General features: G+C 42.6%; 1 protein-coding gene across 1 annotated transcript in view; it reads left to right on the top strand.

Moving 5' to 3' along the window:
* The first annotated feature begins 1,801 nt into the window (after positions 1-1,801).
* Positions 1,802-16,008, top strand: part of LOC132448018 (astrotactin-2) — a 245,956-nt gene continuing 231,749 nt past the window's right edge. Inside the window, exon 1 of the mRNA XM_060039081.1 lies at positions 1,802-2,344. Coding sequence (XP_059895064.1) covers positions 1,930-2,344 — 415 coding nt within the window. The 5' untranslated portion in view covers positions 1,802-1,929. The remainder of the gene's footprint in view (positions 2,345-16,008) is intronic.

Below are 16,008 nucleotides of genomic sequence, written 5' to 3' on the forward strand. Positions count from 1 at the left end.
TCCGGTTTGGGTGTAATGCATATTGAATATATGCAATACAGATTAAAGTCACTTTTCATACGTGTACATTAGTATAAACTATTGCAGGCCTTTCACTCAAAAGAAGCAGCTACAGACTGTAGTTGCAGCTGGACTGGGTAGCTGGTTAAAGATTGTTGGTATTTCTGGCATCCCCTAATGCTGATTCGTGAACTCAGTCGATTGGATACTATGAATAAATTCGACCAGCCGTCGTCTCTGCAGGGAAAAGCACACAACAATCCTTCCACCCGCACATGGTCATGTTTTCATTCACAGTGTGAATGGAGAGGAGTGGATGTTCACAGACGGTCTGTTGTCAATGTGTTGGTGAGAGAAAGCGAGAGCGAAATTTTACCCATTTTAAACAGTAAAAAATGTTTAATGAATGTGAGGCACTATCGATCGGGGATGGTGTCGTCCACTCGTGGACCCACCCAAGCAAAGTTGTGTCTGTGAGACACTGCATTAGCTTGGTGGCTGGCATGGGCCACTTGTCAAATTAGCACATCATAGTAAGCTAGGTTGATGTTGAAATATCATATAAATAAATGAGTTCTCTACTGGATGAATGTTTTTGCGTTTTTCTGTGGAAGTTAGGGGTTAAAGGGCATTTGACGCCGTTGACATGTGACCTTACCACATGTTGTGGACCATAACCTTGAATAAACCTAAGAATTACTCTGTGTTTAAACATTGTTCAAAAATATGGCCTACTAGAAAAACACTTTCACTTTCATTTGCTTTATTTTTGTTTCAACCAATCTTGCTGGATAGATCTGTAAGCGCATTTTTTGGAATAAACTCTATAACTTTTTCAGGTGGAAAAGAAAAGCTAGAAAACAATTTCCGGAAACATAGAAAAAGTGTTTATAGTGGTTTCACTATTCAAAATCAGTTTCAAATCAACACCACTGTATAAATACACTTAATAGTGTATGAAAGCGTCCTCCACTTATGTAAATGAGTTCCTCTTTGGTACAATATAGCAAAACAGGAACCAAGGCGTAACTACGCCTCTTGCAGCGTTGGGTTTCTGGCCAAAGCTGGGTACCATCTCCCCGCAGTTCTGATATAACATAGTAAGACCTCTGGACCCCTGATAAGGCTCAGGCTAATGATGAACACACTATTGCTGGGGTCATGTCTGAGCAGGGCTTGTGTGTAAAGCATTGTTATGGTTATATTTTTGTCAGTAATGGCAGATGGTTCAAAATGTACTGCAGGCTGATTTCAGGTTTTGACCAACGGAAACAAATAAATTCACAGAAGTATTGTATTATTTTATCCAAGGTTATTGATTCCATTGTTAGTTACATAAATTATTTTGTCTGAATGTGAGAGTAGGCTACTACTGCTTTTGTTTCGAAAAAAATCGAAAATCATTTTCATCTCGGCAACGTGCTGAATTGACTTCTCTGAATGCAGGCGCATAGTTGTCGACAGAATGCATACATGATACATTGTTTAATGTTTGTGTTTAGCAGGTTATTTAATCCTTGCTGACTGACTGAAGAACTCCTCCTTTTTTTCAAACAATTGCTACACTGTTGTGTTTTTATAACGTCTTTGAGTGTAAGGCAATCACGTGGCAGTGAGTTACATCCGCACGCATCTCCATGTTTAATTCATCCGCTCCACTCAAACTATGAGTCTGAATGAGCAATCTATAAGGATAAATGTATAATGAGGCAAGTATACAAAAAAAAAGAAAAATGAATAAAAGCCATTCTCACTACACCTGTGCTGCCGCCTCCTGGACGGAGACGACTCCTCTAGCGGGCACTGTACTATAAATGAAACGACAGCTTATGAGCCGTGCTCAAAGCAAGCAGGCGGCCGGAGAACCAAACACACATACACATACACACACACACACACACACACACGCGCACACACAAAGGACCGGGGATGGCGGGGAAACTACTGCGCCTCGTCGTGCTTCTCGTGCCGGGGCTTTTATCCACACACCTATGGACCGTGCGGGCGAACCGAGGCGGAGGCGGCGGTGGTGCGTCCCTGGAAGAGGACGGCAGGGACCGGGAGGGCGACGCGGAAACCCCTTGCGAAGTTAAAACCGTCACGGTGTCTACCCTGCCTGTACTACGGGAGAACGAGTTCAGCTTCACCGGCGGCGGTGGTGGTGGTTCGGGGAGCATGGTCGGAGGAGGAGGAGGAGGTGGTGGTGGTACTGGTACTGGAGCAGGTGGCGGAGGAGGAGGAGGAGGGGAATCCCGTCTGTTATTATTCGTTAGAACAGACCTACCCGGACGAATTTCCGTCATGGATGATCTTGACAACACGGCTCTTCCTTACTTCACACTCGGTAGGTCCTCGCTTCTGTTCAAAGTGTTAGTTGTCCCTTCGCGGTACTTGGAGCTGTGCAAGTGGGCGCATTGGCCCCATGCCTTGTTGGATGTTCTAGGAAAACACGCATCTAACCCTTTACCTTAACCTTCTCTCTCTGTGTGTCTGTCTCTCTCTCAAAATAATGGTGTTCTTTTTGTTGTGTGTGTGTGTGTGTGTGTGTGTGTGTGTGTGGACATATTTTTATGGGATACCATCGATGACTTCGGCGTTCACGTGTCCCATCACGGTTGAATAAACTTGTAATACTTCTTAAAACGCATGGTGGTGTGAGTGGGGCTTAGCATTTAGAAGGTGTCCTAGGCTGCCTTCATGCACAACTCTCTGGCTTTCTTGTATACCTGACACTACTGGCTTGTAGGGGCTCCTGTGTGAAACTTGTGTATGATTTAAACGTCACGCCTCATTGCCTACGTCATTTATGGTGCCCCTCCCCCATGTGTTTTACTTCCTGTGCTTTAAAATAAATACCCATCATAAGTTTGACAAAATAATGCCAGAAAAATCTATAGCGTCTTTGCCATGGCATCTTTTACAAGCATAATTGCACTGCAGTTATATAGATAGGCTCAAGCTTGATCCAGAAAAAAACCTTATTAGTCCTCCTCAATGATACCCACTGCATACATCATCAATGACTGTATAATACAGCATATTAAATTAGCATAGGCCAAGATACGGGAACTACTGTTGAGGTGTAAATACATTGTAGTGCCTTGCTTGATTCAGAATAGTTCTCTCCAGGGTTTTCATACAGGGAGGTGTGTAGTTTATAGAGCATTGAGTGTTTACCAACCTGCCTAGTGTTGGAGAGGGGGTAGTGATTTACTTAACGCGCTGGCGTACAGCAAGTGCATCACACCTGACTCGGTATGATTTAAAAACAACAGAAAGTAAGTCGGAAATCACTCTCGCAAATCCAATAATGGACCGACGAGAGCCGCAGAACAGCTTGCGAACAAAAGAAACGACGCCGGGCCACGGTATAAATCCGATAATGCCAGAATTAAAATAAAAATCCACGCGATTGCCTCATTATCACAGTGCTCATCTCTCTCCTCTCGCTCTCTCTCTCTCTGTCCGACTTCCATGCTCCTTTTTTATATTCGGTTTCAATTTCTCTCTTTTTTGTTTTTGTTTCAGAGAATGCAGACTAGACAGACTGCAGGGGTGGGGGGCTGGTGGAGTGTGAGGGTCTGTGGGAGGCGGGGCTGGGGCATTAAGCGACTGAATCACTCTCTATTCTCATTAAGGACAACAGTTGAGCAGTGAGAAAGGCAGCCCTGTCCTTCCATTCCGCCACCGAGCAAATGTGTTGCACACGAGCACCACCCACACCACCCGCCCTGCACAATCCTCCATACGGTGCTTGACTGCACACTGTTCAAGAAAAGGGCAGACGTTTTTTGTGTGTGTGTGTGTGTGTGTGTGTGTGTGTGTGCGTCTGTGTGTGTGTGTGTGTGTGTGTGTGTGTGTGTGTTGCTTTGTGTTATTTTGTGAAGCTTCACTTTGGTTTTGTGTGGATGTGGAATGTATGACTTTGCATGCCATTTGATGTGCCAGCAATCGGGGTAAACATATTTTTGCACACAGCCGAAAAGGCTCCTGGTTCAACCCCCCCCCCCCCCCCCCCCACTCCGCCAATACCTGCTCATTAATGGCGTGTGAATTGTGTATTATTATCTAAAAAGTACTCAAACGTTGCTTCTTCTGCACCTGCAGTTTTTGCCCTGAAAGGCAAACATGACACGTGGTGGTTTCTGCTGATGCAGTCTGTGAAGAGAAAGTATACAGAGGACTGCGTGTGTGTGTCTGTGTTTGTGTGTGTGTGTTAGTCCGTTGTGTGGTGGGGCTTGTGGAGGAGCATATTGATTGTTTGATTGTTTGATTTGTGTGATTATGCGGTGTTCAATATTCATTGGCTTGCTGACTTCGCGTCGGGCCAGAGTTCTGACCCATCTCGTTTAAACACTGATTTGGAGGAGGAATGGGCTGAACTCGTCATGCTCAAAGAGATACCGTCACCCATTGGCTTTTTAATAATAGGACTGCTTCAAATGCATGTGGCGAACAAAATCACTGTCTCATCATCAACTTTGTTTCCGACCGAGAAAATGGCAGTGAGGTTGGACCATTAAAATCATTTTTTGTTTACTGAACTTGAGGCAAATTGAGAATAAAAATCCTTGGCTAACGGTCAAGAACTAAGTACCTGCATACATGCATGGCATTAGCTCTTGCATGTAGTGTCACATTTTTGTGAACCTTGGTAATGATGTGATTAGGGTAATGAGAATGGCATGCTGATGAAAGACAATGTCATACGTTGGGAATATTTATGGGGAAGAAAATGTTGAAACAAATGCAAGGTAGCTTTAGGGAACATTTTAACAACCACAAAGTCCGAACCAGTCCTCCCTTGTATTATTGTGCTGTTCCTCATGTATCTTAGGGTTGCACAATACCAAAATTATGACTTCGATACGATACCTGCCCGAAAATACCTCAATACTTGATACTGGACCGATACCACAGTGAAAATCTAAAATATCTGGAAAAAATATGAATTATGGTCCAGCTCAGTCTCGCTATGGTCTAACTTTCAGCAGCTTGGTCCTTTCCTGCTTTTTGGGCAAATTACGTTAATAAATTTATGTCAGAGAATTGAATTCCGATTGAGGCGTATTAATACATATAATACGCCTCAATCGGAATACAATTCTTTGATGGGAATAGAATTCCATGCAGAATAGAAGAGGTGGTATAGTCCGCTATAATCGACATGTATACACTTATTCAGATTGGTTTGGGGTTGGTGGTGCGGCTCCTTTTTAACTTAGAGAGATGGCATCAGCAATTCGCAATTGGTCCGTCTGTACTTTTATGCACACCGAACTAGATCGCTGTCAAGGGAAGTGGATTTTTTGCCCCCCCTTTCTTATCACTCTGCAAGTAGTCTGGTAGCTTATCAACCCCAGCGTGTCCGGTTGCTAAGCGACGTCAACGTCTTTGGCGGACTATTTCTCTGCTGATCAACACTATGAATGGTAATTGTAAAAAGACACACCGTGTGAAGATATTGTTTCGTTTTGGCAAGGAGCCGTGTAATAAGTGGGATAATGTATAGAACTTCGCCAGTCGTTATCAAAAATAATACCATTCAGGGCGAAGCATGATACCTCTGCTTCGTGTCGGGGTCCGGTTCGCCCTATCGGGGATTATTTTCCAAATAACTCCATATTTCACTTCTCCCGTCTTTTCTCTCCACAAGCCGGGGGCTGTCGGCAAGCACTTCCAAACCTGTCGCCATCTCGTTGCCTCTCAGGCCCTGTCCACACTACCCGGGTAAATCTACAAACGCATAAATATTTATCTGTTTAGCCCTTCCGTCCACACTAAAACGACGAATTCCAACACTGAATACGATGCTTTTCAAAAATGATCGCTGAGGTGGGTGAAAACGCTGGGTTCGCATTGTGGTGTGTTCAGGGTACATGGAGGCTTTCAGAAACGATGACGTTTGGTTGCCATGACACTGCCATGATGCTGACACAAGCTTGCGCTCGAGACCGAGACGCTCATCAAAAAATGGCAGGTGAAATGGAAATGATGATTTCTCTGTACAATGTACTTTTATATCTCCAGTTACAACTCGACATATTGTCTCAAACATATACGTCCGAATGCCGAAGGCGAGCGCTGTAATTGCTGTGCTTAAGCGATGGGAAAAAAAACGGAAAGACGCCAGTTCAAACCGTACTTGGAGCGGCGTTAAAAAAACAACAACTTGCCTTTGTACTTTTGGTTTGAGCCATATTTGTGCTTGTGAGTGAAAATGATTAGCCCGCTGATCAACTGCAACTATCAGCTGATCGCGCGCCTGTTATCTAAACAGAGAGGCGTGGCGGGAGACGCGTAACCATGACAACAACTGTTTATCAAAATCATTTCAGTGTGGAACGTGGATGCAATAAATTCCGAAAACGATAGTGTGGACGGAGATCATTTTAATTGCAAAATTTGCGTGTTTATATTTACCCGGGTTAGTGTGGACAGGGCCTCACTCGCTAAGTGAACTGCCTGCTGCTGAGTGCGAGCTGAGGGGCACGCCCACTGACTAGCCTCTGCATGCAAGGAGTATGACAGAGTTGATGCTGCTTGTGTATGTTCAAGTCCTTTTGTTCAGTCTTTTTTCTTTCATATTTTCTCATTTTTTTAATAAAGATTTTTTTATAAAAGTATCGTTACTAAAAAATTAGCGTATCATATCGTTTTTTGAGTGAGGGTATCGTGATACCCCTCTAGTATCGTTATACCGTACAACACTAATGTATCTTGTTACATGCTTTGGGTTGCATTATGCGGCTTATTAGCAATGAGTTTATAGGCTCCATAGATTATACAAACTGACGAGAATGTATCATTATACACCAGGCAGTCTACATTGTTTTTATATCAATATTTAGATAATGTTTGCTGAATCAATCCTGATTAATTCACTCCTCTGAAAACTGTATGCCTTAATATTTGTTTGATTTACGACGCAAGTTCTGCCTGCTACTCAAGTTGAGGCTGCTAAGTTTTAAAGTAATGTTAGAAATACAATATTCTCCAGGGAACGTATAGAAACAGACCCCCTGTATATTGTATATTTAACAACGATATTCGCACTACATATACGCTGTGTGAATATGACTTTATGGCTATTTTAGAGCTGTCTCCACCTGTCTTGCCTCACCATCTTAAACACACATTGTCTTACAAAACCGAGTCAACAGTATAAAAATCGAGAAGGAATGGTTCTTTTTCCCCAATACATTTCGGGATTTCTTAAAGGAATAACACAGTTTCGTCATTGGGCTATATTCCTGCCGTTTCCATCTCCAATCATTAAAATTAACCGGGACACGCAGGGGCCCCAGGGAGACGCTCAGCCTGGGGCACTTTCCCACCTTTGCAGACACATATAGGATCACGCAGAACAAACACCTTGCTTTGTCTACACCGCCTCTTCATTACACACACACACACACACACACACACACACACACACACACACACACAGACACAGACAGAGTTGCCTATGCTCAATGTTTAATATCGTGTCTGTAATTGCATGTTCGGGGTTGGGGATGAGCGTGTTAGCCAAGAGCTGGAGGGGTTTGATAACCTGGTTTTAAATGACCCCCCCCCCCCCCCCCATCCAACCCTACCCGGTCAACACACAGGCCTTGACTTAGCTTTATTACAGCGAAGGTGCCAGCCACGCAGAGCCCACGAGCTGAGGGAAATGGAATAACTAGATAAGAATGCGGCATAATCCAATCCCGTCTTACCGGTTTCACTTTCATTATCTGTTTATTGTGTGGGTTTGGGAGGCAAAAAGTAACAAACAAACTCCAGCGGCACAGAGAGACAGAGTTTTAGGCAGTGAGCCTACCACGAGGGGCTCTTTATTTACCCTAATTGTGCAGTATGTTTGTGGGCGTTTAGTTTGTTTGCACACAAATAAAGTTTTGAAATGAAAAGTTTCATATTTAAGAAATCTGACACCATTGTTCGCAGTAGATGGTTGTTATGGTGCTAATGTTAAGTGATGGCTAGAGAGCTGGCCTACAGGAAACGTTGAGGATACTTTATTTAGGATACACACAGTATCCACACACAGGATATTACAAATTATCATAAATGCACTTCTTTCTTTCCTCCTCTTGTATTGTGGGAAACCAACCCCTGCACTTTGGTTTCGCCGTCTTGAGTTTCCAGATCCCCTCCCTTAGAAGTCCTCCCATGTGTGTCATCATCCTCATTCTCCCTCTCTACTCTCCCTACCTCTTTCTCCACTCTATCTTTTAAACCATCCTCATGGGAGTATCAACACATTTTTCTTGAGAGGAAGAGGATTTAAAGGCAACGGCGTTTAGCGCTGAGTGACCAAATGTCAGCTGCACTGGAGCGCAACGCTTTTCGTGGCGGTGGACGTGTGCACGGCCGGGAAGCGCTTCTCAATCACACGTCAAAACCCGTCGTACGGTTGGTGGAGAGCTCTGGAGAAAGGTCAGGAACATTTTCCCCCAACGGACGTGACGGAGTACGCCTTCAGGAAGGGAAATTCTACAGACGGAAATATTCTGCAGTGTATTCATACATTTTAGTTGTATCCAAAGGGCTGGAAGTGAATGGAGCTATGGGTGATTAAGGAGCAGGTAGGGCTCGTGCACCTCTTTTATAAGAAAGTCATCCCTGAACGGGAGGCCCTAACCCTCTTAACTGGACGAATCTCGTGCAGACATTGGGGATTAAACCAAAACCCTTTCGTCTTGGAGAAACCAGTACACTATTCTGATGCACTTATATGCTTGCAATGGGCTAAGTTCAGTTTACCTTTTTGGTCTGGTGATATCAAAGGCTCTTGGGTCCTCACGACCTGCATCGGGGGTGATCTCAAGAATCGATCTCCTTTTGGTGGGGAGGGGGGGGGGTTGGGGGCTGGATTCTGAGAAAAACGGCAAGGATGTTGCTTCACTTCTGTCCGGGTGAAATCTGATTTGGCCAGCTTAGAGCCAGAGAGGCTGGCTGGTAACATGTTGACTAATCGATCGAGGCTCTAGCTCCCTCTTACTGTGACAACGTGAGCAGATACCATTAAAAAGGTGCTGTTCACACTGGGCACTTTGTAGCTTGATGTCTGGTCATGTTGTGGGCATTTTTTTTTTATATTTATTATGAGGCAACGTTTCACTATAATAAATACTGGCGGTATACTTATCATTGGATTGAGTGTATCTCACGACTTTCTATCGTTAAACTAAACCACGGTTCAGTTTCGTGTTTTTTTTGACAGGTAATATACATTGGAAATACCACCATAATTATTTGGTCCACTTGTATTGAAATCAAGCTCAAGTCCGGGAAAAAAGTGCTTAACAACAGCTGAACAACAAGAGCCCTTCAACCTTTCTCTTTTGGCCATTGCTGCATCTCCAGAGTGTTTATTTGCATGAAATTGACCCTTACTCAGCTTCTTTCCACTCCACGAGCTGCCAAGATCCTTGATTCCGCCCTTTCAAATGGTTTCCCTGTCGCCCTCGCCTCTAATTGCCAATGAGTGACTTGTGGTCGCCTTGCCTCTGGTCACTGGTGGTGTAAGTGCGTTAAGGGTGTTTGTCGTGGCCATCACCACCACAGAGGGAATTAATTGTTGTCGATGACCTACTGATTGCCCTTTTCAGCAAGTCCACAACAGGAGCGAGAAGAGAACAAGTAAAGGGCTCTGTTACTGGGCCAGTGCACAGTGTGGTATGCTTTGGTTTAACTGCAATGCTGTCATTGACCACGATACATAAAAAAATACAAAATATGTTGAGCCAATTTTATTTGTTTTTACTGTTTATTTGTTTTTACGGTTATTTGTAATACTCCTCTAGTGAAGTAAATTTACATTTTTATTTTGATCATCGCTAAAATGTTGTTTTATCTAATGCGCTGGAAAGTGAAGAGATAAACATAATTGCTTTTAGCTATTGAATGTGCCAAACACATGACAGCAGTTCTACAGTGTGATGGAATTTCACTCTTAGTATACACTCAGTTTATCTTAATAATGAAGACGCACATTGACTGTAACAGCATTAAACAAACGCAACAATATTAAACTCCCATCCAAAAGGCACAGGTTTTGAGCCCCAATGTTTGCATTGATCATTGATGACAAACCCACTTGCTCCTTGATGACCTAAAACTTCACTGTGAGTTGCTTTGCATAAAATCCAAATTGAGCTTAATTTGTTAAACGACTAAATAGTGACTAAGAAAGCATCGGATTAGGCTTGACAAACCTGGTGGAAAAGAGAACAATTTCGACATCAACACTGCTGTGTTCCATATCCTCAGATGGCTGCTCAAAGGGCTACCATTCGGCCTCCATTAGCCCACCACTGCTAGAAAGAGTCCACTGCTTTATTATGGAAAGCTTTGAAAGCTTCCAGTGGTTTGCTGATTACTCTGGGGGAGGGGGGGGCACATTACAGTTAACCGCCTCCAGTCCACCAACACCAGCACCGCTATCCAGACTCAGTCTGTGTAAATCGAAACCAGTGTGCCTGCACTGCACTCTTTCATATCCAGACAGCATGAACAACAACCCCACCAAAAAATATAAAGGCCACAACTAACACACCACCTTTATCATCTTCCTCTGCGTTTGAGCGGGGATGCTGACTTGTCTGGTCTTTTTGATGATATTCTCTGTGCGCGCGTGTGTGTGTCTGTTTGTGTATGTGTGTGTGCACCACTTCTTATCTTTTAATGTAACCTAGGTCGTAAACGGTCTCTTCCAGGCCCTAGTAGTGTCATACCCCTGTGTATCATTATTTTCTCTAGGACTCAGACTTGGTGTCTCTCGCGTTTACCAGCGACCTCGAAGGGGAGAACATGCTATGAACTTGACACACACACACACACACACCCACACACACACCCACACACACACACACACACACACACACACACACACACACACACACACACACACACACACACACACACACACACACACACACACACACAGTGGAGAGAATGACTTTATAAAATAAATGAGAGTTGCTTGTTTGTTGTGGCGGTAGGTTATAGCTTATTGGTTAGCATGTGGGCGTTTTCCATATCCAACATATTTTTGCTGGGAATCCACTTTATCCCAAAAAACTTTATGTTTTAATTACATGTTTTGAAGGGCCATTTCCTGCTTCATTTTATGGATGACATATTCCTTATGCCCTCGTTTGTATTGTATTCGTCTTGTCTTGTGTAAGAAAGTTAGCTGTTTTGGCTCTGCTATTTCACATGTTTTTATAGCATTACCAAGTTTGGTGCGGAATCGATGATGATGTGACTTGATCAAATAGCACACAGTGTGCTATTTTATATTTACAACTCACTCATTAGTTATTAATGACCTATTACACTAATGACACTTTTGTCATGCTTTGTGTTGGTTTTGTGCCAGTCCTCTGGTAGCAGACTTAACGCGAGTGCAGTTTGACAAGGGGAATCGAGGTAACAGCAGTCAAGTGTACCCCCCCCTTCCCCCACAAAATCAGACATCCACTGGGGACTGCGGTCTAAAGCCTTGGCTCGTGCACTTGTTCTGCCTGCCTGTCCGTACCTGTCACCACTAAACCAGGCCTGTCTGTCATTCCTCTGCTGGTCTTCTACTGCAGAGTGGATGTCTAAACTGCTGTGTCAGTGGATTCCTTTTTTCTGTTTTCATTTTTGGTTTTGGTTTTACATCACCCGTTGTTCATAACCGGCCGGTGCGCTACAGTGACCACAATGTCTTATGTCAAACTATTTTTAAATAATGATTAATACAACTTAATGAAATAATGATATTACTAGTGCAATTATGTTGCAATGCAATTTATGTATATTTTTCGTGTGTGTGTGAGCGGGCGCGTATTTGTAAAAATGATGGCAATTAATAATATCGTTTTGAAATCGTCTGCCTTTGAAGGACAAGCTGGCGCTAGGGAGGCATCTATTTCTTATCATTAACCACGCTTTCAACAGAATCGCTGCAAAGCCTTACCCCTGGAACACAAGAACACTTGGATAAATGTATCGCATCCTCATACTCTGGGCTTCAAAGGGAAACGGAGAAAAACAGCCTAAATGTCTTCCTTCTGTGGGGACAGGCCAGAGTCTACCAGATCACAAGCCAGATGAAAGCCACGCTCACTCTGGTTTAGGTCTGGTTTTCCATCCGTGTCTCTCCACTATGCCCCTGCTCTATGGGGTAGCCTCTCTCCTTGATCCATGCTCTTCGGTGGCTCACTGTGTCCAGTGAATTCATCTATCGACTACCTTTCTCGATCTGCAGATGGTAATATCTGACCGGGCTTGCGTTCGACCCAGCTGAAAGGTTTGGGGTTTGAATCCCACTGTCTGCAGCCTAAGTGTAGGCATCCTCGAGCAATAAAACTATTCCCTGTATTTCACAGTGGAAAGGTGTCTGCTAAATGAAAATGGCAAACTACAGAAAATGGCAAACTCAGCAAACTACAGGGTTGTGAACTAGTCTTGGAGTCGGAACATACAGAATTTTGACTGAGAACCATACAATTTGATTTTAACACCTTGAAAACTTTCCAGCTTGGCACCTATCAGTTTGTGACTTCTTGTATTCAAACCTTTTATTTAGCAATGTTTTGAATTACCACAATATCTGTCAACATTTGTCGAAAAAATTGTTATTTTACCCGAAGCCATAAGGACATCATGCTTAAGGATGCTAACTGTGAGTTTGGACCTATCTATTTGAAGTGGCGGCCATGGCTGCCTGTTTGTGAGGCTTTGGCAGAAGCTACTGACATGTTATTTCTCAAACAGCCTGCAGGGTCCTCCCATTGGTATTGGGAAAATATGTGATTTAGTTCTCGTAGTATACATTTGTTCTTTGTTCTGTTAGAATTTCAGTTGCTAGTTGAACTCCATATAAATAATTTGGAGAAGTCTTCTGTTTTGACGGTTTAACATGAAAGAGTTATTAAGGATTTGAAATGAATGAGTTTTCACCCAAGACTACTGTGGGAAGGCCATTCAATTCCAACCTTCAAGGGGCAAAATATGGTTATTTTCACTGCTGGGGCTGCAAAAATGGCGATGTGCATTACGTGAAATCCATTGCTTCATAATGCTGTCAACAATGGATGATGTCAAGGAGCCTTCGCCCTTATTTTTAACAGTCCAAGTCAATCACCCCAAACACTAGATTACACTTCCCTGCATATCTTGTATATCCCCCTAAGGTCTCTATTGAGATGTGGTAGCTAATGTTGGGAATCAGTGTTTCAGCCTCTTGCTTTATGCACAGATGTTATGTTGTTCCATGTAATATTTGCCATTAGTTCCACAACAATTGCAGTAGTTGTCTTGAGTGGAAAAATAAAATACTGCAGAAAGCAAGTAGTAGCAGGCAGTTCGGCAGAAATCACAAAACATCTTGTTCAATTATCTTGGTGGATTTCCAGATTTATCTTTCCAATTTCGCCAAGTAAATGCTGAATGACAATTGCAGTGTTGGTCTCAATAGCTTCATGTGTACAATGCATGATTGTTATCTACAGAATGATCCATGATTTTTGCACACTATTTGGTGCCTGTTCAAATTAAAAGGCAAATGGAAAAACTACTGAAATAATAATGATTTGGATATTACCTAGCAAGATAGTTATTCATGACACCTCACTTTGAAAACATTCTGCTTTGCATGTACATGTCTTTTTTTTTCCTTTCAAGTGTGTCAGATTCAAAATGTCCCTTTTATAGGAGTTCCAACAAATTCCTACTAGTCTGAGGATAGAACAGCCATGTTAAGCCCTTGGGGAGTCAAATTTCGCCCGGACAGTGTGTGTGTGGGTGTTGGGGTGGGTGTTTGGTTGGGTTTAACAGAGAGAATATGTGTGTGTGTGTGTGTGTGTGTGTGGGCGGGGGGGGTCTCATTGGTATGTGGTGGAGGTCTTCCTCGTGTTCGTTCACAGACCGCCGTGTACAGTTTCAGTTTGTCAGGTATTTTGTCCGTGCCTCTGGATTAGCCCCAATCCCTGAGCAATTATCCTTCAGACGTAATGCACAGCAGAGCATGTAATACAGAGGTCCCCTGTAGGTCACACCACTTCTTCCCATTGGCTAAGAACAATGTGAGAGGGAAAGGAGAGCAAAAATTATGGAACCGCATGGATTTCTATGCTGCCTGATTTGCATGGAGGCTGTAAGTGCTGAAGCCTTAAGTGAAGAACAATGTGGTACAATTCGGAAAAAAGGACTGTCTTTCTATAGGATCTTTAGGGATTTCTTTATACCAGTGTGAGGCTGTTTTAAATTAACGCAAAAAATATTTCAAGGCAAACACAAAATAACCCACACTCCCAAGCTTAACATTAGGTCATTTTAACATGGAGAATATTTTGCTCTAAGATTGTCATACACGTCTGCCACATCTTTACTGCAAAAACTGTTTGAGATCTAGACTGATTTGCAGGGCAGGATAGTCCTATAGTTATGGTGTTTCATTCAAAGCCAGACAGTTCTGGGTTCAAATCACGGTGACTCCAGTCTGCCTGTGTGCGTGTTTTTTGAAAGAGGCCGAACCCTTTACCCGCTAGTTAATTTGTGAATCTGAATTCACTGTTGTGACTTTTGATCAATGTGTACTCACAAATGAATGGAAAGCAAGCCTTCAACAGACTGAATTGTATGCTGAAATCTTTTAGACATTAATCTACTTTTAAGTGTTACCTGCAAATTACATTTAAGTGGGAATGGCAGTAACTAACAGTAAATATGTACTGGTTTGACGCAGAGAAGGTAAATTGAGAAAAATATTGCAATTGTAACTTTTAGTTCTCCGCTGTAGATGAGCTGTGGCGTGTCACCAGGTAATGACTCTTTCAAATTGACTTGTAGGGTAAGGAGATTAAGGAACGGCACAAATATTCCCCATTCATCATAATATTAAAATGTATATGCATGAAAAGTTTTATCTCTTAATTGCACTATAAATCACAATTACACCATCCAGATATAGAACATTTTGTGGTTCACTTTAGAAAATGCCTCATAGGATGTTTTAATTATCTTTAATTAAAAGGCAATTATATCTAAATATTTTTTTGGCAGGAGACATGTTGGGGGGGGGAACACAAGTTGCAACCACTTTTGTTTTTCTCGGTTCCCATCAACCTCGACCATGTGACCAATGTTCCAATCCACAGGCTCAATCAGGACAAATGCACTATTAGCTTTGTAATGAGACAGCTTAGCAACAGAATTAATGGCTGTGTTGAAAATGGTCATCCCCAGTGATTCTTTGGAAGGAAAGTGCAAGCGGAACCCGACTACACGTTCTGGGTTAAACCAACAACATTGGTTGCATTCATAGAATTGAATAGATAGTTAATAATTGGGCCATATCGAACTGATTACGCCGTATCGATTTGCGAACTTGGTATGTTTACTCTTTTGCAAATTATATACAAGACCCAGGACCTTGGCCTTTCCAATATTATTAGGATTAATTTATTATATATATATATATATATATATATATATATATATATATATATATACACATATTGGATGGTATACCTGAGCAAGGTCAGAATGAGAACTTGCGGTCTTGAAACCTGAAAAGTGGACTCAGACAAAGTTAAATGCTTTGCTTCCCCCCATAAGGTTCCTACTCTGCTAAGGAAAGTTTATATTTGCTATCTGTTTTTTTTGCCATGTTATGATTCTGAGTGCATCGCATGCTAGGGAGGAAGAAGAAAGACACAGGTGTTTGTGTCAGTATGTGTTAACAAAATGGCGTTTCTATTTTGATGTCAGAGCGGGTTGTGACACTCACAAACAATACATCATATTTGGACTGCACTAACTGGTAGGTTTATCTACCCATCATGCATCTGGTTAGATAACTCGACTTCTTATGTCCCTCTAGGGTCGATTTGAAAGGGCTATTGTAATAAACAACGACAAAATGATGGGTAAGAACGCATTTTCTGGCACATTCCGAAGCAAATAAGGCATGCATAGGCTCTTTGTATAGAATATAGGTCAATGTCGAGA

The sequence above is a fragment of the Gadus macrocephalus genome, chromosome 19 (assembly GCF_031168955.1).
Source record: "Gadus macrocephalus chromosome 19, ASM3116895v1".
Lineage (NCBI taxonomy): Eukaryota > Metazoa > Chordata > Actinopteri > Gadiformes > Gadidae > Gadus > Gadus macrocephalus.